The sequence below is a fragment of the Silurus meridionalis genome, chromosome 22, assembly GCF_014805685.1.
Source record: "Silurus meridionalis isolate SWU-2019-XX chromosome 22, ASM1480568v1, whole genome shotgun sequence".
Classification (NCBI taxonomy): domain Eukaryota; kingdom Metazoa; phylum Chordata; class Actinopteri; order Siluriformes; family Siluridae; genus Silurus; species Silurus meridionalis.
In genome coordinates this window covers 12,036,120-12,063,038 of record NC_060905.1, presented here as the reverse complement: position 1 = coordinate 12,063,038, position 26,919 = coordinate 12,036,120, and the positions used below count along the sequence as shown (strand labels likewise).

The 26,919-nt window shown below is 35.9% G+C and overlaps 1 protein-coding gene across 6 annotated transcripts in view; it reads right to left on the bottom strand.

The window, feature by feature from the left end:
* The window catches only part of kiaa1522 (KIAA1522 ortholog), a 33,287-nt gene extending 8,317 nt beyond the window's left edge, over positions 1-24,970 (bottom strand). For 2 of the 6 annotated variants that reach the window (XM_046834714.1, XM_046834716.1), the window contains exons 1-2: positions 24,770-24,970; positions 23,537-23,819 (exon numbers count right to left, since the gene is read on the bottom strand). In XM_046834714.1, coding sequence (XP_046690670.1) covers positions 23,537-23,786 — 250 coding nt within the window. In that variant the 5' untranslated portion in view covers positions 23,787-23,819; positions 24,770-24,970. Of the gene's footprint in view, positions 1-161; positions 720-16,553; positions 16,889-23,536; positions 23,820-24,765 lie in introns of those variants that run through there. The other 4 variants (XM_046834718.1, XM_046834719.1, XM_046834715.1 and 1 more) reach the window with 3 other exon arrangements.
* Between the last annotated feature and the right edge of the window lie 1,949 nt (positions 24,971-26,919).

Below are 26,919 nucleotides of genomic sequence, written 5' to 3'. Positions count from 1 at the left end.
TTACAAAATTACTTGTCCATAATCCCACAGATAAAATTATTACAATTATTAAAACCCTAATTACACAATTTACTAACAAATAGAGAACAAAGAATGCTATATATTTTTCTCCTGTTTTGCCTCACATCAAATCATGAGCATTCCAATATTTTTGTACTCACCCTTCTTCTTGAAGACTGACAAAAGGGATCGAAATTTTTTACCCAGAAAAACCACCATCCTTTCCTTGAGACAAAAATCTGCAAATTGATCACTTTACCGAATGCCAAAATGATGTCCACCTAAAGCTAACTGGTGCTTTCAGCATCATGACAAAGTTTAAACTGCAGTTGCATTGGCAGACTGATGAAGGATAAGCTGAGTGAAAACAATATGGGCTGCTGCTTGCTTTCAATCCCAGCTCTTTCCCTACTCTCCCTCCTTCCTCTCTTTCCTTTTTTCAAACATACCCACCCCTGGACCACTGTGGAGTTTGGCCGTTTTAATTCTTTGATCACTCTATCTGAACTTGGGATCTGAATTCCCAATAAAGAACCACTTTCTTTTTTTTTCTCATTGTTCTGTAGCTTCTTGGTCAACTAATATCTACACTTTGTTAGTTTCTCCTAAATACTATAATTTGGTTTGTAGTGTACATATCAATGTAACAATTACTTCTGTATATACCTATAAAACAGTGTTCACATTTTAGAAAGAGTGTCAAAGAAAAGCTTATTTAAAGAACATGTGAAGAACCCTTCTTAACTAGTATACTTAACAAATATACCCTTTCTAATTAGTATAGTTAACAAATATACTATAATTTGTATATTTTACAAGTTGGGTTTTTTTTGCAATTGCAAATTTCTTATAGTGATTGCATATAGTTTTTATAGTAATTGCTATATACTGCACAAAACTCATGATTAACAATAAACTAATCCATATTGAAAATTCTACACTAGTTTGCAGGCTAGGAATAATAAATGGAATTTTTTCTTTGGTAATATCAAAGCTTTAACTGGCCATCACTCAATGTGATGTTCATTATAATGCATCTCTGCAGGTGCTACAGCTGTGGTTTACTTTAGCCAGAACAGAAGGGATAAACATTTGAACCATTTATCCGGCCTTCCAACACCTCCTGCACTGCACAGACACTGGTTTTGGCACCGGTTTGAGACTCAAGTGAATTTGGCTAAGAAAAGGGGGTACCATTTCAACAAAAGACATACAAAAGGAGTTATTTGGGTTGGTGTGTTGCCAACACTTGGTCGATCCTGGGGGTTAATCCTTTTAGTTCATGTGTTGCTTTCACTGCCTCACCTCCTTTTTCAGTCTCACACTTCTCACTCCTTCCTTCCTTTTAAACATTGGTTTGGTCAGTGTTATCTGACGCTAGCTCCCTTTTTTATTGTTATAGACAGTTTTTCTGAAGAGTATCAGAAATTGTTGCACTTTGTATGTAGCATCCAAACTGTACAGCAAGACACACTACTGAAACAAACTTCATTCCATTTGATAAGTTTATATATACAGTATCTCAGAAAAGTTAGTACACCCCTCACATTTCAGCAAAGATTTTATATCTTCTAAGGAGACAATACTATAGAAATGAAACTTGGATATATTTTAGTCAATCGTGCAGCTTGTATAGCAGTACAGATTTAATGTCCTTTGAAAATATCTTAACATACAGCCATTATTCTCTAAATACAAAAGCAGCAAAAGTGAGTACACCCCAAGTGAACATGTCAAAATTCTGTCCAAAGTGTCAATATTTTGTGTGAGCACCATTGTTATCTAGCACAGCCTCAATCCTGCTGGATATATATTACAAACGTTACAACAGTTGTAGTGTGCATGCATTATAGCTAGAGACTTTGTAATACATGGTTGGTGTTATTACTGAACAATGAAGATGAGACACAGCAAATGCAAATTGTGTGCCTCCTGTTGATGTTGTCCCTTCATGCAAGCCCAATTAATATTTATCAGGAGATCCTAAAGCCACCATCTGGCACATGATAAAAGGTGTGGGGTATGCTTATGAAACCAGCGAAGAGACCCCAAGGTTCTATACACAGCCAAGTCTACACAGCAGTCTTTACAAATGACCCATGGGGGCTATTTTATGCTAAATTACTTGGCTTTGGCTCAGTCTATTGTGAATGAATCAGTAAAAGTTAATGATAAAAACCTACTCTACTTTTAGGAATCAGAGGACCTGTTCTGAGGATCATAAATAATTACATTTATCTAAATAAAATGTACAGCTAGTTATTTATTGTGCATACACTGCCTACATTGTCTGATTCATGGTTATCAGAGCTGAGTGTCCGGAGACAGAAGAAAGTACAGGTAAGGAGGTGTAAAGACATGAGGCAAATCTCAAGTCAAAAATAAGAGGGACCAAACCAAACTACACACTATTTAAATGTCCAAGGTCTGCTTTCTGTCAGATCACAGCCAAACTCCATTTTTAAGCAAACACAGCGGCCATCAAACATGGCCACCATGCACTACAGCTTCCACAATCTACAGTGCTCACAGTCACCAAGCTTCTGGTTGAACACAAGTGTTTTCATTCATACATTCACACTCACATGTAAACTTATAAAGACTCTTTTAACTAAAGAACTGCAAAGAATTTGCTCAGCTATTTCTGACATTTCAAAGTTGTTGTTTTTTCTGTTTTTAATATCTAGTTGTCTACCCAATTTTTATTCACGTTTATTGTTTAAGTCTGTTCACAACCTTGCCTGGCCTTGTTTCGTTTACTCACTGACATTCACCATTGTGAATTATTACTTAATTACTTAACATTAACAATGCTATGTTAGTCACAATATTTAAATTTAGTCAAGAAATGCCATGCTGACTGTATTTTAAACGGTTTTATTGCCCTGTTGCAGCAGCAATTTTCATTAAGTTATTAAATCATAAATTATTTTGGGAATTGATCTTTCTGGGCATTTCAGAAATCATTTTGCTTCTGTGGTCAATTAAAAGAAGTGAACTAACTCCCCTGGCAGCCATACATCTGTTTCACACATGCTGGGGTATGGATTAAATCCTTAGCAGCCCCTTGTTACTTGATAATTTTCCATATTTATTTCTTCTACCAAGAACCAGTGGTGTCCTGAATAATTTGAGATGCTTTACAGACTTAATAATAAGCATCAGCACCTTGGGTGTGTTATTGGCCTTAGTGCTTTATTGGTGTGTGTGATTTTCTAACACAAATGCTACATTAGCTTTTATTAGGTGTAAGTATGTCATGGTTGTTTTACTGACAATGGCTTAAAATCATTTGAAGTGAAAATCAAACATTTAACAAGAACTTGCAAGGCTGTACAAGATCCAGTTTATCTCTAGAATGGTCTGGCCTGAGGTCTTTATTAGTCTTGACAAACTTCAAGAGAGCCACACATATTCAAACTAAAGGTGTAATGTTCTCGACTTTTCAAGGTTTGTCTGTGGTTTTGATCACTTATGGCTCATTAAAAAGTCTGTTACTAACACGACTACCAGAAGAGGTCCACTAGGTGGTACTACTGTTCATGCTTTCACGGGTTCACTAGTAGACCTATTCCACCATCTCTCGAGATATGATGTTATCTGAGAGAGCTACTTAGAATGGGTAGGCCAGGCTGCCTTTTTGACAAAATCTCTTGTATTTAGATATACTCTTATATTTGCTGTGATGTCAAATATACACATACCAATTTGGTTCATAATGTACTATGACTAGATTTATATAACAGCATTGAATCATGTTCCCCTAATACAGAATTTTACCTACTTGTGTTTCTGATGCATATAATACACATATAAGCTTGTACCTTCAGCCTTTATTTAGTAAGTTTTAATTTAAAATCCATTAATAGCAACATGAGCAACATCTACTAGAAAAACTATGTAGTGGAAAATGAAGGGTCTGGAGAGGTCTTTATGTTCCCACGAGAGAGTGATGCTGCGACTGAGGCAATTCGATAGAGGAACATCTGCTGGTGATGAAAATGAGCCAGATGAGCTCTGACTCTGAGCTCATCTCACATCAGATCTCCACCCTCTCATGACTCTGACTGGAATCCCAATACATGAGAACATTTTGTTAGCTCATTGTTTTAGGAACTTCACAGTCTAAAGTGTTTTAGACATAAAGAAACATGTCTTTTATGTCTTCAACCCTGCAATGGAGTAACATAGGAGGACAGTCTGCGGTGGACATCCAATGAAAGTTAATGTACCACAGAGAAACAGGTTAACTTCTGTTTTCTACATCATGCAGTACAAAACAGCATTGTATGTATGCAAAGTGAAGGCATAAAGACACTATTTTACTATTTTATCTTTTATTATTATTATTTGATTCATTACCATATACTATGTTAAAATGGTTTAAATAATACTAAAGAAATATTTTTTTCTCAGATATTAATTTCTGGATTCAATTTTTCTCCGAAACGCATTCCAAACCATGTCTTTAGCAAATTGAAGAAAGACAGTAATGTTGAAAGCAACTCCAAGGTCCATAGGAGGAGACTTATTGCGTCTATCAGGGCAATTTTCCAATACCTAGGGGAAGGATGAAGCATCTCTGACCTACTCCCTCCTCCCTGTCTCTATAGTAATAATGCTCAGTCATCAGGCTTATTTTAGTTCAGCTTTCTCCACAGCAGCATATCCAACTATTACCAGAATAAAATTAAATGTATAAGATTGTTGACTCTCTCTGAGACCTGGCTGCAATCCCAAACTATATATCATGGATGTCACAAAAAAAAGAAACAAAATCCTAATTCTACTCCTCCTACACAAACACATTCAAGGCTGACAGATTCATCACTAGTGTTCTATTTATAACTGGTATTGTGACACTGACTGGAGGTGATATCTGTGCATCACTGAGTGACATTTGATCATGGCTTGCATCCAGACAGAGAATCAATCTGTGTCGACCTTTCTAGCCTTGAAATGTTCCACATGTTGCCATTTTTTTCAAGCTAAAAAGTCTGCTAATGTGGCTGCGTCACAACCCAAATTCAAGTATATGAGCTGATAACACTCACACTGTTGTTTTCATTTTTCTGAAATATTAATCAACTCTTTCCTTTGGTGAGTCACTATGGAAAATAAATGGTGAATGGTTTTACTGTAATGCCTAACACATGATCTGAAGAATGCCCAACGTTATTTTAACCTTATCTCTGTCACTTTTGCAGCCTCTGGGAAGCAAGAATTTCAATATTTTCCCTGTAGGAGGAAAAAAAACCTTGATTGAGAATGACTTCATTATTTCTTGACTTAAAGAAGCTAAATAAGGAATAAACATTACTGAACATGCTGTTCTTAAAAAACAGCAACAACATGGCTACACAAAATCTGACACAAAGTTGATTGTTTTCTAATCATAGCACTCTGAAATATTTGATTCCTCCTGTACCACAGTTTGGGACTGCTAACATTCTTACATTATATAAAACAACATGCAATTAAACAACTTAATTTTTTATCACTTATCAACTGAAAAATGGCAAAAATCCTTCATTCTGGAATCTTCTGAAATGTCAGAAAACTTGCAGCTTGATCTCTGAGTGCTGAAACTTCAGAAAACTAATATTTATTCCAAAAGAATATCTCCCCACAGAATCATTTTATGTTTATGTGCAGAATCTAAACATAGGTTTCTTTGTAAGTTGTTACTGTATAAACAACATTGGAAAGGGTGTATTTATAGATATTTTCCATTTCCATTTTTAAAACAATTTTAAATTAAATGCCTGCTTGGTTAAATAATAAATAAAATACTTTATAATATTTTACAAAAAATGAAATAAAGAAATTCAAATTAATGCAATGCACTTATTTATTATATTGTTTAAATTGAGTAACCAATTAAATTGACACAAATTAAATTGATTAAATTAATTAATATAAATGTAAACATTTAATTAAATAGTTTACGGTTGTTATACCCCATTTGGGGAATACAGATGTGTGTGTGTGTGTGTGTGTGTGTGTGTGTGTGTGTGTGTGTGTGTGTGTGTGTTTTTTACATTTAATATTTCATTTTTTACAGATATGTAGAAAATGCACGGCCCACATGGTTAGCTTTAGCCCACAATTGTCTTATGAGAAGATTATTACTGTTCATAGCAACCATTTTAAATGTGAATTACATTAATCATGCATTACAAGCAAGTACTTTATAAAAACTGCATTAGGCTTCCATTATATGTTATTATGTGTTTGTAATACACAATTTTTGTTCTCAGTACAAAGAAATGTCAAAATTCTTGTAAACACCCATGTGCTATAGACAAAGTATTTAAAATTTAGCTCTCCAACATGATGGTATATTCTTTTAATATTGCATATAGTTGATTTATGAGTGTCTAACTGAAGGGCACCCAATCGCTTTAGATGTTGGCAGTACCCTGTAAATATATGCTGAGCAGATTGCTAAAACACTATAAAAGGGCTTCTTGTGCATCTTGTTTTGAGATAACAGAGCTTGCATAAATCAACCAGGCTGTAACTGTCAGGCTTGCAGGAGAAAGTCACATCTCATTTTCTGGCATTTTTAATTAGATATTTTAGTAGAGGCAGGCTAGCATTCATAATCAGGAATGAGCCACTGCCTGTGTTTAGGGTGGCTGTGCTAATCTGAGAAGTGGACGAAAGGAGGTAAAGTGTGTAACCTAAACAAAAAACTAGCTATTTTATGATTGCAAAATGTCAGTATGCCAGCATAAATGAATCTTTGCTTGCATGTCAGGGAGGATATTGTGTGATGTCCCAAGACTAAGAAACAAAACAAAACAAAACAAAACAAAAAATTGACTGGACTAACTCACCAGCTATATTTAGCCCATAATTTGCAGTGCTTTCCAGTCTGGCACCAAACCCTAAATATGGAACCCACTAGTCATGCATTATCCTTTATGGCTCTGATTGTGTCTCCTATTTCCTCTTCATGCATCTAAGTGCATATTTAAGATCTCTGAAAATCTTTTTAAAAATTATTGTTTTTTTTAAACAGGATGTTGATTACTGGCTGTTGTCTCTCAGTGTTTTGCTTCTTCTTTTGTTCACTCCATGTCTTTGTTTATCACTTGTTTGCATCAAAATCTCCATAACCACCAAATACTACATTGCTGATATAATCTATAAAGATGATCGATTTGTCCCTTTGGGATGAACCAGCATATTTCTTGTCAGGTAATTAATCGCGTAGGAGGATAAGCCATAAGGCTGCAGATTTATTTATCAGTTTTTCATTCAAAGTTCCCCAGCAGACAAGCAGGTTTAGCAGAAGTTAATAAAAACATCAGCGCTGTTTTTTTGGCATGAATCCCTCCAATTGGAACTATGGTTACCAGGCATATTAGATAAATAGTTCTGATGGATGCTAGACAATCTTTCCAGAATCAGGTACTGTATATGCATTGAGTAAATTGACAAAGTTCTTGTTATTCGAATGTTGGGACAATATGCAGTCACCTCGCATTTGAATACATCATCAAGAAACATGAAGATATTAGTCAGTCAGCCAGTCTGAAATAATGTCTTGTGACAAGAGAACAACACAGCTCATACCCGAAATGTCTGCCTTTGTGTCGAAGCAACAAACAGAATATGCTTCATCAGCAGAAACATTATCAGAAAAAAATCTAGAATTCCCAGGAATTTTATTTTTTTTTGCATATATGTATGTAACAAGAATAAAACATAAACTCACAGGGGATTGAGTTAAACAAACTTAAAAAGATTTTTAGCCTAGTCAAGCACTACATGGGACTGGGCAAGTACAATGGAGCTTTCACTTTGCCAATGGGGAACTAAAAAAGCTTTAAGCTTTGTCCACCACTGCATAGAAAATATCTGTACATTGTAGGCAATGTACAGCTTTTACAACCAATCTCTTGCTCTCATACTCTAGGAGTCCACGTTCTCTGTAACCTATTTCATTGTGGGCTTCTACATTCTCAATGCATTCTTCAATCATGAACGCTTTCACAAACAAACTCATAAATCTACATGCGATGAGTTCCTTTAAAAAAAGATCTGCTACTTTGGCAAAGCACATGGCAATATTGTCCAGACACAATAAAAATGAAAGAGAAAGAAAGCGTTTGTAAAGCTATAAATGTTATATTTCTTCCATGGTGGTTAAATGTTTTTCCCGTGCAGATTCAGGCATCCAGCAGTCTTAGAAAGACTTTAATTCAGGGATAATTATAGCCCCATAAACACCAAAGCAAGCTATTGTTGACAAGCTACGGTTGTTTTTGCATGTGACTTTAAATTTGCACACTGGCAGGCTGCATTTTATTTATTTATTTTCTAGATTATTTGTTCAATTTCGAGACTTTGTTCTATTTTCCTTAGCATGTATTTAGTATTTCAATACTTTATGGTGTCTTTATGATGGTCATGATTTTCATTGGGAAGGTTAAAACAAACTATCAGTCAGTAATAGTGACTATACCACTACTGTATAACAAAAACACTGTAGTTAAGCCTTATAGCAGTGTAGGCATTAAGATAAATACATTTTACACACATGGGCCTGTCATGTAATAAACACATTCATGCTTCCTCTTTCATGAGTGTTTAATGATTGTTATCAAAATAGTAGTATCTTTTTTTTTTATTTGCAAGGATGGAAAACAGAAATGATGTGCCTGCTGTTCAAATGCACAAAACATACTTCTATTCCTCCTACAAAGGCATTTGCAAAATGAATGATTGAAATAGCGATCTACCTAATTCATATTCATGACACCAGCTATTGCATTTCACATAGACCTTCCCAATGGTAACGCTGCTAATAGTGTGTTATGAATATGTCAGCAAAGCAGAATTCATTAGCCCAGGAGGAACACCAAATTAAGAGGATGTTTATTTATTATTTATTTTACTGTATTCTATGGGTTCAATTAATCTACAGTCTGGACTTGAAAGAAGTTAGCTTCAGCCTCACTTGATGCTACACTTAATAATATTTACTAATGACCATCGATGGTGATATCATTCTGGGTGATGCAGTTGTTAATGACAAAATAAGGCGATGTAGATACCAAACATGAGTCTTTTTTATGTATTATTTCTCAAAAATGAGAGATGGATTAGCCATTTCTAGCAATTGGCCCTGGTGGTACCAAACCTATTCAAAAAAGTAAGTGATATGTGGTATGGAAAACAACACTATTTCAGTGCTACCAAACAGATTGTTAGTTTTCCCCCTGGGCTTTTTAGGTCCCATTTAAACTTTTAGACAAGACATTGAGATTGTCATGTCTTCAAAACATCTGGGGAAGCCCGAGACTTAGAATTAACTTCAAGTACAGATAGGGTTTAGAGCTTTAAGACCCTATAATTGTGAGTTGACCTGCTCTGTGGAACAAAGGTGAATTTGGATTTCACAAATCATAGTTTTAAAATGATCTGACACTAGTTATTGGAGTGCTTCAGCATCCGAGGCTGAATTAGAAGCTTTAGTGAGAGTAATGGGTGTGAACCTGTCATATAATATAAAATACACAAGGAGAAAAAGTGCAGGGGCTCAACTCAAGGCATAACATACTTTGTCTACTGCAATTGCAATTAGCTAATAAATCTAAGCCTGTTGGTGAAAAAATATGAATAATTAAAATCACAACAAATATAAGATCAATCATTAATAGAGCATAAACAGCAAATTACATATATACCATTAATTTGGAAACACAGTTTTAATGCTTTGAAAGTACTGCTATTTTATATCATACTAAAATATTTAAAAGATTGATAGAATAAGGTAAAAATTACAAAAAATACAACCCACAAGCAGCATCAGCTGTTCGTAATCGGTTCCTACCGGAGGATCAACAGAGACTACCCTTTGGCAAGTCAACTTCTGAACTAGGACACTTAAGAGTCTATAAATGTCTATAGATTCCACACAGATGGCTACAAATTTACACAGGCACCATTTTGCACAGTAAAAAAATCATTCTGAAACTTTTTACACTGTAAAATTTCTGCAAATACTGCACAGGAATATTGTACAAATAGCTGGGCTTACAAAATTTTAGGTATATTATATATATTATGTATATATAATATTTATGGGTTCCCTGGTGGTCTAGTGGTTAGGATGCAGCGATCTCACCGCTGCGGCCCGGGTTTAATCCACGGTCAAGGAACCACCCCCAGCCGCTTTCAGTGCCGGTCCCAAGCCCGGAGAAATTGGGGAGGGTTGCGTTAGGACAGGCATCCAGCGTAAAAACACAAATCAAAACATGCGGAGGATCTGCTGTAGCGGCCCCTAACAGGAGAAGCCAAAATAATTTTATGTATTTTTAATATAAATCATATGTAATTTGCCAATACATCATATATACTGTATAGTCGCATGATTTTCGAGTTAACCAGTGATGAATCGCAACTTAATTGCACATTTTTATCTGTTCCTAATTTAGCTGAAACTTACTGAAAATGTTACTTTTCAAGGTTTGAATACTTTAATGAACATAAGCATGGAAAAATGTAAATGCTTTATGCAAATGTATGATCATTATTAGTGAAACCATATTTAACAAAGAGCATGAAGACAAAATATTCTAGTAAATGTTTTAAAGTAATTATTGTGTTTTAAATTAAGTGAATGTTCAGAACACCAAACGGAACTATGTTTTTGCTATGTTTCCACACGGATAGTTTTAATTGCCAGATGTTTGCATCATTGGCGAATTTTTGTTTAATGAATGTAACTTGTGTGAGTGTTACATACACCCATGAGCAGAAATATGTGGTGAATCTTTGCCTCACAGAAATGCAGAGGACAATTCTATTCAAGCAATTGTGCTTATGAGAAACTGAATGTCTGTTTCCATCTAGTGTATAAGTATGTGTTTATGTGTAAGATTTCCTTGTTTACATTGTTAGACGTTGTCATGGCTAAGAGACATGGTATGATTCTTATTCAGAACACACACCATTATGGTTTGAATTTGCTAAAAAGCCATATTGATCTACAAAATAATTCCACTTCTCTAATAAAGCACAGTCAACTTTAAATCACCCACAGAAATCACCAACTTCCCATTAGCCCAAGTAAACTGACCTTGCCACTACCCCTTAAAATGAACTTTAAGTTTTCTAGTTTGCCTTTTTCATCTGTACCACAATAACATCTTGAGTCTGTGAAATAAAAAACAAGGAAACCTGATTTTGTTCATATAAATATTCATGGAAAGGCTAATGACATATGACTGATCTGAGCCAGGACACAAAAATAAACCTAATGCATCAGATTTATCAAAGATTTAGCTTGCACACTATTACATACAGTCTTTATTCAGGATTCAAGTTGAAGCTTGTCAACCTGTGAATCATTTTGACATTCACAGGTAAGCAGGGAGAGTTGGTGATGCTGAGAAACCTCCAGTGTGCAGGTTTTGCTTGAAGGAGTCAGCAAAGCTAATGCCATGAGATGTGAGAAAGAGTGAAAAACAAATGACCCTTAACATTCGAATTTCCCCTTAATCACCTCTTATCCATTTACACAACACTAAATCAAAAGGTGTACAGTAGTGCTGTGCTTTGTAGAGAGCTGCAGATGGAAATAGTTTTGGTGTTGAATTACAATTTATAAATGAAATATATATTTCAATAAAATTTTCATGCTAGCAATGTTTTAAAAAAAGTGATCCTCTCTGTCAGTGTGAGGGTATAATTAGTATAAATGCACAAATTAATATGTACTGGTGCTTGTCTTGTCTCCTGAAGTCTAATATCTTAACTCAATTTGTGCCTAATGGAAGAAAGGAAGCGGCTGCTCTGGGCATCATTACAACCAGGCACAGAGAGCTTTGTATTTGAAACCTAATGCATGTGAACACTCATTCTCGTTGCTTCATCCAAAAAGATCCAGCTGCTATTTCTAAATATCATGCAAAGCTGAGTTTCCATTAGCAGAGTGCATGTGTATTTATATTGTATTTATATTGTTTATCTAACATCCTTGTTGAATTCTTCAATCTGACTGTATAAACGCATTTACCCTAAAAAGTACCGAATCTAGTGTCATCTATTTGTAACTGGCTGCTATATACTTTAATAAGTAAAACATTTGAAAATACAGGAATAAAACACACATGACTGCATCATTGTTTATTTTTCTAAAAGAGCATGCTTGTTGTGTTTTATTCCCTAAATAGGCACTGTTCAGATGGACGTCACCCATCTCTCTGGAACATTATAGAAACAATCCCACATTACGTTTTATCTATCGAAACATATTTATATACAGTATACAATATTACAAGTAGGCCTTTAAAAATTATGACTAATAACTACACTTTGTAATATGGTAATAGCGCGTAAAATATATCCACAGATGGCATCCGCAGGTCATTTTACAATATATAGAAGAATATGTAAACCCTGTTCAGTGCTTTACTGCTAAGAAAATTATTTACTGTACATGGCTACATTATGTTTTTCTGTACATTTAAAAATTATGCAATAATTTACAAAATGTTCTCTTTACTCCGAAACAATGCCTGTTCTGTATTCAGATTCAGATCAGCACTTGCTTAATAGAAAATACAAATATGTTTTTTAACAGAATATTTTATCTAGAGGATAATGAAATGTCTGCCTCAACATTGCAGTGCAACTTTCCCCTTTTTATTCAAATTCTTAATCTTCACACGCAAAAAGCGTCACATATAGACACACACACAGCAGATTTTTAGTCTTCTTGCAAGTTGATACACAAGGACACAAACCAGATTACAAATGTTATCATTAACTGCCACAAACTTTATCTGGAAAGTGTTAACTAAAACATTATGAGCTGAATAAGACCAGATCAAGGCCAGCCTCGTTACCAAGCAGCCCAAGAAAGTGACAGGCTACAAACAGAAACAAATGTGTGTTCCTCCTAAAGGCAAAGCCAGACAAAAATGAGTCACATTTTCTCTACACCCCCTAATGAAAATCGTTGATCTTATTACTGTACTTTGGAGCCTGACTACACATTGTGAACACATCCAAAACAAGGACACCTGTTCACCCCTAACCATCCACTGTTTTCAGGCATCCTTAAAGTTAGCTCACAAAGTGAAAGTAGGTGAAGGGAAAGAAAGTTAAAAACATAAGTGAACTGTTTGAAATTCAAATGAGTAAAAATAAAATGTAATTATTTTTCAAGGTTATTTGAAGTTTTTTTTTAGAACTAAAGTTAGTTGGATATGTTTTTCTCTCTGTATAGTAGAATAAAGTTGCTTTAGATGCCTAAATGAATAAGCCTCTTTGATTGCTTTGTTATATATTAGCCTTCTTTATTTGGATCATTAGTCATATCCTGTTAAAACTTAACTTTAGTGACTTATTGTAAGAATCCAAAAGTTTTCCAAGGGTGGGTTTATTACAGGTGGGAAAATGCGAGATGTTTTTATCCAAGTGGGGAAGTGGTGATCTTAAACATTCATTAAAAGGGATCATGAATTTTAAACCACATTAACCAGCAGGCTTTCTCATTCTTGAGTGCATTTCCATGGCTAAGAGAAAGGCCTCAATCTAACTGGTTGCCTGGTAAGCATTTCTCAGTCAGTGTCTGGCTGGCCAGTAGTCAGACATTTAACAGTACTAAATATGTTTATTAAGTTTAATAAGAAGACATTTGGGTGAACAGGTCCATAAGAATCAGACCTCAGTGTAGTTTGGAATCATGTATTGCCATTTGTTGTTCAAGTCATATGCTTTTAGACTGTAGCAAAATAAGGTCAAAATAATGACAAACAGCAGGCTCTCAGTGTGAGTCACACTCAGTCTTATGACTGCACATTTGGAGTGAAGAGACATGTTGTTACGAGAGTTTTTTTATTTTGATATATTACAGAGCTAACTAGAGAGATTTTTAAGTGAAACTCCCAAATTTAGACTGTAAGGAATACCATAAAGTGGACCACACGCAGGCCATGATCCTGGGACTTAATTAGACTGTTCAGCATAGTTAGACAATTTTCTCCAAAATGACACTTTCTAATCAAAGTTTCTTTCTTTCTTTCTTTATCATAATTTGTAATTATGGCAATAGTATATTGGGTGTACTTAGTTCTGCATTTATAATTAAATAAAATCAATGAAAGGAAGTGCCTTTTATTGAAGCTTGCTTTTAAAACATGCATATCACAGTTTAACTGCTTGAAAACATCCTGTGTGGCATTGAAGTGTGGTAATACTCAAATCACCTATAAAACCTTACAATAAAGACTTGTTTTTATATGCAATAGCACTTATGGACTAAGCAATTAGGACTAGTTTACTCAGATATACATGCATCATACACTGCATAAAGAGGTATGTTGCTTTCTTTAGTATGTTTACGAAAATGTAGAGATTAGTTAGATGTGTTTCAACACAGGCACATGATATTAAACCTTGCCAAAAAAATCAGTTCATCTGCTTTGTCTCCTCATATTTCTCTCTGACTTCCTGGTAGAGGCAGTATAATCCTTCCCATATGCATTCAAGCTTCCTCTCTTTGGTCATACTGAGTATAATGATGAGTCAGTGATAGTCGCTTTACATCGTCTATATTTAATCTAATAAATCAGCATGAATGCATGTGTTAATGTTAAGAAGGTGCTTATGTTTTATGTTTGTTCAATTAGTAACTAATTAACAAACATTATAATTATCTAATGTTTATATTAGTACATTATTGTTTGCACTGTGAAATACAAAAATCTAAGTCGTTGAATGAAGCTATTTTCTGATTATCAAAAAACAATGAATACTGATATTCTTTTGTAATATTTTTTTTTCTGTTCACTTATTTCTTCGTCATGGCACAAACTAAGGCCATGAAAGTGACAGCAGCTAGGGTTCCTAGGGTTGATCATGACCAGTCATCACCTTGAAAAGTCATCTGTCATCGTTAAGAGAATTATTGAGATAAACATCCATTCAACCACTGTGTGATGACATTATAGTTAATTAAAACCAGTGTACACATTCTGTTTTGTGAAGCAAGAACCAGACGATAGATAGTACATACTGACTTGACCTTCTGCTGTGTAATGTGTTCAGTCATGTGTAAGGTGTCTGGGATTCAGTTCATGTGAGAAATAAATCCTCTCTGAATGAGGATCAACTATATAGAGTGCATAGACAAGCAGGGGACACATATAAACCCTACAGCATCTATCATTAAACAGCTTTATTATTATTGCAAGCCTAATAACCAGTGTTTTGGTGATCATAGTTGAAAGGGCAGACTTTTCCCTTAAATAAGCAATATGTAGGGTGGAAAGTAAGTAGTAAAAACAAAGGAAACACCCCACATTTTTTCCACACACACACACACACACACACACACTCACACACAATGCTCTCTAAGCAGTTAAACAATGCTTCATGCTTTACTACTTATTCCCTAATTATGAGATATTGAATAAAAACACCACTGTTGTGACATGTACTGTGAAAACACTGAGTCCTGTTAGAAATAATAAAAGCATAGTCGTAGTAGAAGCATAGAGCTAAAGGCTAGGACTATTATACATGAAAAAGCATTCCTAATTTTTATGTTTTTTTCTGTTTAGAGGTGGCTGACAGCACTAGAAATTCAAAATAATAGACCTGTGTGAAATACCAGCACAACTTACTCACAAACCAGCTTGTAAATATGCCTCATCAAGTGGCATAGTAAAAAAGAACAAACGGGATCTTTGATAGCAAAACAATAGTGTGTGTAGCCTGAAACTGCTGCTTAATGTGAACCTGTTCATTGTCTCCAGGAAAGATTGTCTGAGAAATGGACACTGGACAGGTTTAAAATAAACACACCCTCACATGTCTCCAGCTGACTCGCATAGGACTAATAACACATTCAGAATTGCTGGCTACACTATTAAGCACTTTAATTACAAGCATTGTAATGCCATAGAATACCTGAGTGGTACCGCTGATGCTGTCTTACCTTTGTAGAGCTGACTAATGATGTGTAAGCAAATGAAAACTTGCACATGCTGCAAATAGCATGCACAAAAATCTAGGAGTCTCCGCATATTGTATAGTAAAATGTAACTCCTTTAGGTTCCATCTAGCATTAAAAACAGCCATGATTATTTTTAAACTAATTTTAACCAAACCAATTTAATGACCAAGGGGTGAACCCTACTGCTTTCAGGGATGTCAGCGTGGAATTCAGTAATTATTATTGTTATTTATAGAAGTAGTATTTTTTTAGCCACTTGATTTACTACAGTCATGTGATTTAGTTTTTCAGTATTCTTTGTTTCCCTTGAGCTCCCCCAGTTTCAGATTCCATTTTATTTTATTTAGATCAATTTAATGTGTGGGGTTACGGATTGGGATCAGGCTTAATTTTGGACAACACTAGAAGGGGTATGTTAAGTTATTTCATGTTACACTATGCTATGCGGTTACATTATATTACGTTATATTATGTCAGGTTTCTAGATACAATATTATGTATAAGAACAATGGAAAATGAGAAGTTAATAAAAAAAGGCCTAAAACAAGCACTTTTTTTAGTCAGCTCCTACCTGGTTTAAAATTGTCCACATGTCCAATATTCCATAAAGCCTTAACTTTACTTGGGTGGTGGTTGGTGATAAAATTGGCCTTTGCCTTCTTTTTGCTGATGGGGTTTCCCATGACAGTATTGTTGCTTCCAAAGAGCACCAGATTCCAAAAGTGTACAGAACATCTGGAGCCTCCTACTCCTTTAATTCCTGAGTTCTACGCCTGATGACTCTCTACTCCAGCTGCAGATGCTGGGCAGGGTGAACACACTATGTGCAGTGCCAGCAATCCAGGCTGTTTGTGTGTATGGTGTGTATGAACACCACCCTTTCTTCCTCGTTTAGAACACTCTCCTTTCAGTAGTGATCAGTAACGGATTGCTCTAGTGAGGAAGGAGGGATTGCAGCCAGCCCTTTCTGGCCCTACCCACCTCTGATAACACACTCAGACACACAGACACACACTCTTCTTTCATGTATGCAGTTTAATTTAGCCAGTATGTAGAGGATAATCAGAGTAATCACATGTTCAGGGATGTTTCTCTGTCCTGTCATTTTGTCATCTTATCAGTACCAGATTTTTTGCTGTAGCTTCACTATGTTCCTGTCCCTCTGAGGTTCAGTTTATATCTATTTATCCTCTGTTCAGTAGAATATTGTTTTTGGATCTAATATTAACTTAATCTAGGTTGTTACCATTCTTTTGTATGCCTATCTCTCTCTCTCTCTCTCTCTCTCTCTCTCTCTCTCTCTCTCTCTGTCTCTCTCCTCTCTCTTTCTTTCCCTCTGCCCCCTCTCTCCATATCCGTTTCTGTGGTCAGGTAATCTAATATGCTTTTCAGCTTTCATTGTCCTTGTTAGCCATTGCTTTTTATGTGGAGCTGTTTCAGCTAGGGCCGTTCTTATTTTGTTCAGCAGTTCACTTACACTAATTGTAGTAAAACTTATAAACAATAAAATAAAAAAAATATTATTACTAAACCTGAGGTAAGAATCCTTTAACAACTACGTGGTTTGGAGGTTGTATAATATTTGACATTTTGAAATGCATTTGTAATTTATTTTATTTGAAAACACTATTGTTTAAACTAAATGTCAAATATATCCACGAAATAGCCCATAATGTTTTAGTTGAAAATGATTAAATAATTTAAATAAAATGTATGGTTGTGATTGCAAGTTATGTTAAAAGACATTTGCCATTTGATCATAATTAACTGACCAAAGTCGCAGATCTCAATATTGATGTACATACACCTGTTCCTTTGAATGACCAAGAGTCTGTTCAAGAATATCTAAAGTCAATGCTTGGGTAAAGATGACTTTAGTCACAGAAGCAATAAGGAGCCAGGTTTCCACACTGCAAAATGTGGAAACATTTAGGGGGTAAATACTTATGCAAGGTACTGTGTACATCATTTCAACAGAGAGGAGGCATTTGGCTGGGAAAGTGTCTAAAACGTATTATAGACAAAGTAATTAAATAAACTATTGTTTTTTTAATTTATTATCAAGGACACAAATTAACTTAACACTACTTTCATAACAATATCTTAAATTACATTCACAATAGTGGCCTTCTTAAATAGACATTAGAATAACAAATATGTGGAGATAAGTGGTATTTGCATATGTGTACTCTGACAGTGTTTAAAATCCTATAATGTAAAATCCTTCCATGTCGCAGCTAATACCTAAAACCAGCACACACTGTGAAAGCTAACTGCAATTATTCCTATACTCTATATGGTACACTTTTTGCAATTCTGCAAATGTTTTTACTCTTCTTTTCCCCCTCAGTCAGTGCCATGTCATCAAATCTTATCTTCCCTTTACCTGTGCATACATTTATGGATAATCTTTTACATTGAAACACCCTCACCACCAGATTCACGAGGCATTCTAATAAAAGCATATCAGCTCTAAGTCACACTAAAGTGAACAGTCTTTGAAAAGGCTTTTGCTAATGATCGTTTTTATCACTACTGGAGTGATGGAGTGCCTCACACATACTGATGCATGGAAGTGCACATGATTATTATTGATTAGGGAACTAAAAGCCGGTAGTTTGTTTTAGAGCAAGGACTTGTTCGCACTAGATCTTTGGCTTACAAACATTATCACCAAAAGGGCAAGCTTCTTCTATCCTACCACTGCTGCAGTTCAAGCCTGCTTCATTAAATTCTCTCTCCTGTATTGATTTCTTTCCTGCCCAGAAAATGCACGTTGTTATTTTAGTTGGCTTGCGATCTGAAGAAATTGATATTGCATGACAAAGATTTAATGCCCTAAGGGGTTCATTGTGCTTTACCTTGAAAAGCCTTCTTGATCTGAAGTTATAAAGAAAAACTGCTGGCTATAAAATGCAGCCAGCTATCTAAATTTCATCCAGGAGTGTATTTGTGGGTCTTTTGGAGGGCATGTAAGTCACAGCTCTCTTAATTTTAGATTTCTCTCGGAGCAGAGAGCAGCAGAATGAGGTGGAATGGAGTAGTCCCAATTGTCATTCTTTTGTAAATGCATGAAATACTGCACTTTTGTTGGTTATGATAAATACCCTGTTATAGATAACTATTATTTAAAAACAGTGATCATGACCACTGAATTCGCCTATTGCAATGATTAAACTTTTTGGTCCATGGCATATCTACACTTACACTAGTTCACTACTCACTACTCCACACTATTTTAATCCTGAGCCAGTGTAGGGTAAATGCCAGAGAAAGAAATGGTCCATGACACGTAAGTGAGGAAAATAAGGTGTGAACAAAAGGCTTCTGTTCTACCTGGGATAGTTGCAGATTCATACTGCCCTCTCCTGGTTGAGGCACACAGCATGGTAGAGTTACTCTAGAACAACAGACTTTGCAGAAATCCTTCAACAATCAGGTAAATTAAATGCTTTCTCGCCCACTATTCCGCTACTGTGTTAAATGAGCTGGAAATATGGCATGCCGCAATGTGGGTGGAAATGCAGCTGGAACTAAGATGAAATTCCGTCCAGCTGCATTCCAGCAGGTTCAGAGACTGGCAGACTCCAAAGCACTCACCTGGTGCCAGCACCTCTCTGTGCTTTTCTTCAGGCACTCAGAGACAATGCTTTGTTTTTAAGCTACTTTACATGCTGCTCCCTGTGGTATTCATGACCTCTAGCATTTGTGACTTGCTAAAAGAATCAAGAACTGATAAGCATGCTGGCATTGTTCTGGCTTGATGCCAGTAGCATCATGTTTTTTTTCTTTAGAAAATCATTGTGTTCATTGTGTCCTGTGTCCATTCCTGACATGCTTAAGCCTCAGCTATGAACAGCTCAAAGAATCTTTGCTTTTGTTAGATGCTCAACCAGCAACCAACAGCCCATTCTATGGTCAGACTTTATTACTTTGTCTATTAGTTGGTATATTGGAACCCCCATCAAATGTCACTATGTTTATGAAAACATTATAAAGGGTAAAAGTGTTAATGTTTTAATGGTCCCAAATGAAACATTAAATAAATGGTTAATTGCACATTTGTCAAGGCTATGACAGTGCTGTTCTGTGTGCTTTCCACAGACCTCTGGCCCTGTGCCCATTTCATTAACAGCCACTGTGTTTCAGATGACTGAGATAAGAGTGGCAGGACGTTCCTAAAACTAAAATAAATGCAAGAGAGAAAAGAGAATGTTTGATGGAGGGTGGTTTTGAGGTAACACACTGGCTGCTATGACAACAGGAAGGGAGTTTATTGTTTCTGTGGTGATCTCTGTTATTGTTGGTCACAAGGGTGTGGTCTGGAAACCTGGTATAAAAGTTTGTGTGTGTGTGTGTGTGTGTGTGTGTGTGTGTGTGTGTGTGTGTGTGTGTGTGTGTGTTGGGGGGACATACACATTAAGGGTGTTTTTAATGGTGTATCTAGCATGACCCTGTCTGAGGCCACTTTACCTGTGACCTTGTCAGTTGGTATGTTCCACATCACTGTTTATCCCCTGCAGTGTTGAGCTATTCCAGTCTTTTCACACTGTTAACTCCTCTGTCTCACTGGACTAATATTACATCTCACAATCTCTGTACCAACATTCAACCAATGACATAATATAAAATCAAACTTCAGAAGGATCACCAACTCAGTTTTCCCACTGTTGACATTAAAAGAGGTGTGTAAGTGCCCTGACTCCTTGTTTTCTGCTAAAGGTTTATAGAAAAAGAAAAAAGGTCTTAATGGCTTCCTAAGTAATTGTGGAATAAATCATACCACTTACAGACAACAGTGGAGTTGATTTGCCAAGCAGGTTGTGGAAAGAAGCAAAGTGAGAGAGGTCAGTGGAAGTAAATAGTAAGAGTGGCTATGTCACCAGGTGTATTCATTACTGACAGTTGCATAACAAAACCCTGACACAGAGAGAGACACATGAGATGACTAGGATGAGCTGGAGTTACATTCCAAAGCTTACACAGCAAGCACACATCTCTTTCCCTTGAACTTTTCAAATAAGTCTGTGTTTTTGTAAAACTCTAGGAAAAACAAAAAGAAAGCAAACAGTCAACACTGTTAAAACTTAAAAGGAAGAACTATTTACTTTCTATCATTCTGCCCCATTTCTTAAAGCTTTTTTTCAGCTTAGTGGAAGGACCTGACTCATGTTGGTCCTTCTTGTAAATATATACCTTTGCTATTAGCTTTGCTTTAGTTACCAAAAATGGATTTAGTAAGTACAGGGTAACAGGCTTTAAGATGACTTACTGAATATTAAGCCAGAAATGTTAGTCCTCTGGAACTCCTGGGATTTGACTACTCAAAACCTTAAACCTTTAAAGCATAGTGTCCATACTTTTGAAAAGTCTATTTAGGCAGTGTTTAGGCAAATATAAGATTTAAAAATGAACTCAGATTAGAATTGTTACAGCAATTTAACATAAATCCTTATTATGGTATTGTTATATCATAGTATTTCTATATATTAGACAATCCATTTACTTCTTAATATAAGCCAGTACATACATCCCCTTACAGACTTTGGGGCAATGACAATATGATTACAATTTTCCATACAGTATATTGAACATGTGTAATATATTATTCTACACCAGTACATCCAAACCAGCCCTTCAGTGCAGAAACACTGGGCCTAGGCATAATAAATGTATGTTAGCACTCTTTCCACAACAATTTTAATCTATTTTAAAGTATCCATCAGGATCATGTTCTTGGTGGGGTTCTCTGAGTTCTCTGAGTCTTTCATCTCCTGCATGCGGTTACATATTTGTTTTCGGTAATGTATTGTGAGCATCTATATCACTGTCACTAGATGTCATTAAACATTCAGTTGTGTGTTTTTCCAGTGTAATTATCAAGCGGTCACGTTTCACCCCTCCTCCACCTCCATTTGAGCACAGATCTCCTCACTATGGTGACGTTCCTATAACTGATAACAAATAGACATTTTTTTCGCTTGTTACAAAAGCCATTGACACCTTTCCTGTTGCCTCCATTTCACATTACCAATACAATGATTACTTTTAAAGCATATTATTAATCAACTAAGAAAAGAAAAAGAAACATTACTTTTCACACCTCCATCTACAATCCATCAACAACCAGTATGAATATCTGAAGGGTCTGTAGGTATAGGTGTGAGTTTATGTGTTTGTAATATTTCCTAACCTGGACATAGACTGAGGGAATCCAATACAGAGTGATCTCACCCCTCTCACCCCCAGCTCACACTGGAAAGAGACCCTTGAGTTAAGGGAAGTGGTGAATGGAGACCATATACAATGAAACAAGGCTGACCTAATGGTTTTGTGCTGCAAGTTCACAGCCTATACATAAATATGCATTTGCCTAAATCAGGACATCACTCTCAGGATAGTGAGGCCCAACTACTATAAAATAAGATAAGATAAACCTTTATTCGTCCCACAGTGGGGAAATTTCTTTGTTACAGCAGCATGAAAAAAAAATAAATGCAAATATATAAAAGAATAGACGAATAAGACATACTATAATATAACAAGTATATACACACACTATACTGTTCTCTAAAGGAAATCTATGTAAATATCTCCTCAAAAGTACAAAAGTAAGTACAATTTGTATATAATGCAGTATTCTTAATCATCTTCTATAGTCCCTAATGGACAGGGACTGGTTTTATTGTGCAATGTCCATAATAAAGTAATACAACACTTGTGTCCAGATGACATTTAATTTAAATTTGAATTGGCTAACTTTATGTGTCTGTAATCCTACCTACCTATGTAATCCTATAATTCTATAGTTCAGTAGTTTTGAAATTTGGGAGAACAGAGAGGAAATCAAGAAAGCGACAGAAAGAGAAAGAAATTTAAAAAAGCATTTAATAAAGAATTTACTCTCCCATCTCTTTGGATCAATACAGCATTGTGTCTTTAATCTCCCTCTGCTTTCACATGGCCCTGTCAACATTCTGTCTGCCCTCTACTGCAAGTCTGGATCAAAGTTTTCCCCCTGAATATAAGATTTGGATCCAGTGTACATAGTTATACTCTAATGCTTCTAAGGCGATCTTATACTTTTGGAGAGCATCCAGGTTCAAACCTTCTTTGTCCATTGCACGTAAAAAGCTTCATTCTATTTAAATAATAGTTAGACAGGTATATTTTACCCAACAGGACCAAACAATCTTTGTAAACAGTAATCTTTGTAAACAGCTTTCCTCTTTCACCAAGCAAATTTGTAAGAATAACTCTGCATGATGAACTCTGTGGTCCTGCATATTGTGTCATCACTGGCTAAAATACAAGCTTTGCACATTAAAAGTTAACAATGATCTTTTAAAGTGACATAACAACACTCAGGTTTAAGATGAGCAGATGAAAAACCATAAGAAACCATGTATCTTTATATATGTATAATATTTTTCGTAAAACTCTCATAAATGCCTCAGGCATTACCAAGCTTTACCAGGGCCTGAGAAGACACATGGGAATGGATAAACGAAACCATTTTGAACATTAAACATAAGAAATAGTAATGTGACTTACCTTTAGAAACATCATGATTGTTAACTTCCTGCCTGATGTTAGTACATTCTCTAGTCCAAACTCCCAACCTCCCTGACTGACTTTGACCATTACTGACGATCCTCTTTGGCTTACTGCCTTTAAACCAGCTCAAAGTCCGACTCAAAGATGAGCCACGCTTCTTCTTGCTTTTGCTTATTTTATTCTGCAGGGCCAGCATCTCCGTGATGTCCTTGGGCACCAGGTCCCCTGTAGAGCTACTTCTGGACATCTTCAACTGTCAAGTACTTTAATCCTCCGTCACCTGTTTTAGCAGTTGCAGTGGTGGAAAAAAAAAGAAAAAAGGTTGTTTTAAATAATTTGTAATTCTCTCTGAAAATGTAGTCAATAATTTCAATAGAAGGCAGCTGTTCAAAACACGTCTTTCCTTTCACATGCAGGTTACACCTGCTGCCTAGATGAAAATGCTTGAGCGCAAGGATTTTTCTACATTTATATGGATAACAGATTAACAGAACGTACATTAGGAAGAGGTAGTAAGGAACCCAAAAACATTTTAATCAGGAATGCAGTCGATCCTGATTTGTGGCTAGCTTGCTCAAGTAATAATAGCAAATCCAAAGGTTAGTGCTCTGGGTCATGTCTGTATCTCTCTACAGAAGGAAGAGAGAGATTCGGGGGAAAACATTTTGTCCATGGATCACATGCAGTTTAGTTTAGGTGATTGCAAGTCCTTGTTTAGCCAGTATATCCAGTATGTACAAACTGTAGTCTCAGCAATATTGCCCTCTTTATTGAAAGTCCCCTAATTTCATTCATGTCATCACGATTGGAGGGGGGAATAGAAAGAAAACAAAAAAGCAGTAAAAAACTCGCCCCCTTGTCAGAGTTATGTAGTAGACAACTCCTAGCTTCGCCACAGGCACGTTCTTTTTTGCAGGATGGTTCCTGTAGCAAGAAAAACTCTAAGGAAATAAAAAAGATGCGCAATTGTGTGCATCAGATAAGTAGATATTGAGAGCTGTTTAAATGAGAAATACACTGCTGTTTTGATGAGAAATACACACCTCCAGTGCAAAACAATCACCCCAAACCCATCCCTAAACACTCATACTTGTGTTAACAAGCTTAAATACAATCCAAATGAAGCACTACTGACTCTATATGTTGTATAGACTGACATTTCCTATGTTTACATAAATAGTTCAAACTTACATGCTGGTATACATGCATACATACATATAACATACATACAAAAATATTCCTGAGGGTTCCTTCCTTTCTTTATTTGTCTGCCCAGTTCTCTGCGTCTTAGTGGAGCTTTGCTGTGCTGTTTATTCATCTCTTTTTGGGTGACTGAAGCTCCATGCTGGTCAGTCCTCCCCTTCTGTCTGCCCCTGCTCCAGGACTGCACTGGATTCTATTCAACTCTGCAAGAGGAACTGCAAACTCACACGTGTATTCCAGCCAGTGCTGTTTCACAATTACAGACTGCCTCCTTCTGTTGCACACTCCTCCCTCTCTCTCTCTCTCTCTCTCTCTCTCTCTCTCTCTCTCTCTCTGTCTCATACCCACACACACCTCTCTCTGACTTGCTCTCAGACACAGACTTTCAGCTGTTCCCTTTTGTTTTCTGGCAATCTTTTATTTCTTCACTCTTTCTTTCCAGTTCTTGGTCACATTTCTCCGGTAGTTGCCTGTAGTATCATCAGGTTATGTCTGCTTAGCATCTGTCTATAATTATCATTATGTAGCATTTCTGTTTTAGCAACAAAAATCTGGCTGAAAGAATGACTGAAAAACCAAATGAATCACACTTCCCTCACTGAGCAGGAAGCATACCTATAAACTCAGACTCATATGTTCTGTGAATGACTGTCAGAATTCAACAGGTTAAATATGAGCTGCCACTTTTTACTTCATGTGACAAACTGTTTTCCTTATAAACAGACGCATGTTCATGCTTACCTTCCATATATGTATAAGCATTGCATGTGTGGACAGTGATGCTTTCGTTTTCAAGTATGAAAATACCTCACATGAATATTTCCTTGAACACTTACTGCAACGTTGCACGAATTGGCTATTTTCTGTTGCTTCACAGTGGAGTGAAGCTATGAAGCAAAAACTGAGAATAATACAGGCAAATAATTGCATGCCACATGGTAGTCAGTGATGGGGAAATGAAGCAGGGCTCATCTGATTTCAATAGGGGTACAATAATATAGAGCTAAACTTGCTACTATTATATGAGAGAGCGGTAAGCACTATCTCCTACCTGCTCAACTATAAATGGTGTAGGGTTTATGTAAGTAGAGTAAAGAGCAGTGCAGTATGTAAATCCTTGTTCACAAGAGCCTTTTGGTATTTGTCAAAATCACATTCTTATGTGTTGCTGGTGTGCAAAACAGATAATATAAATGGGCTAGCAGGGCTTTTCGAGGTAAAAGAAATACAACAATGTAGAAAACCATTTGCAATATAGTGTCCACGGATTTCAATGAATTATTTGATATTAACAAATTACTTAAAGTGGATTATTTCAAATATTTGTAAAACCAAACATAATATTACCAGCAATTGTCCTATTAACTGATAAAGTTAAAAGCATTCCCACTTCCCAACTAGGATCAACAGTGACCCTGATCAGATATAATGAGTGAGAGTTAAGTGGTTACATGTGGGGTAAGTAATTTTATATCATAATGGTTTTTAAAATAGTTTTACAGTATAATAAATGTCACAGTCTGACTGTCTTGGTAAAAAAAAAGAAAATCATATGGGGCCAGTAACATACAACCAATCACTGTCAAGGACCTCTTGCACTAGTTGGAATTTTACCCAGGAAGGTTGGTTAGGAAAGTGGCTTCAATAGAGACACTGAAGAAATGGACCAAAGGCTCTAAACAACTAGCTTTGTCTTTGTATTTTTTGTTTTTCCAAAATGATTTTGTGGCATATCAATTTATTTGTATCTAAAAAGGTATTGTGCTGTTACAAAAAATATCTATAGGAAAACATTTTTATATGTATTTCAATATATTGTAATAATTGCTAGCTGCAAAAGATTTATAAATACCAGGAGGAAAATGCCATGAGGATATTTAGTGACTATACCTACTATCTCTTATCAGAAATGAAACCTTATGTCACAAAAAAACGTATTTATATGCCCACAGACTGCTCCCTTTCTGTGTGTTTTACTACCATTTTTGGTTGCTGCACACAAACTGACAGACAGGATTATGGGATATAATATTACTCCCTATAAAAACATTCTAGGGAAACATTCAATTCAAACATTAAACCAATCATTTTTTGATAGTGATTACAGCCAGAGTTACTAGGATTCCTACTGTGTTACATGTTTCTGTTGTACTTTTTCTTACTTAGTATTTTGAAAG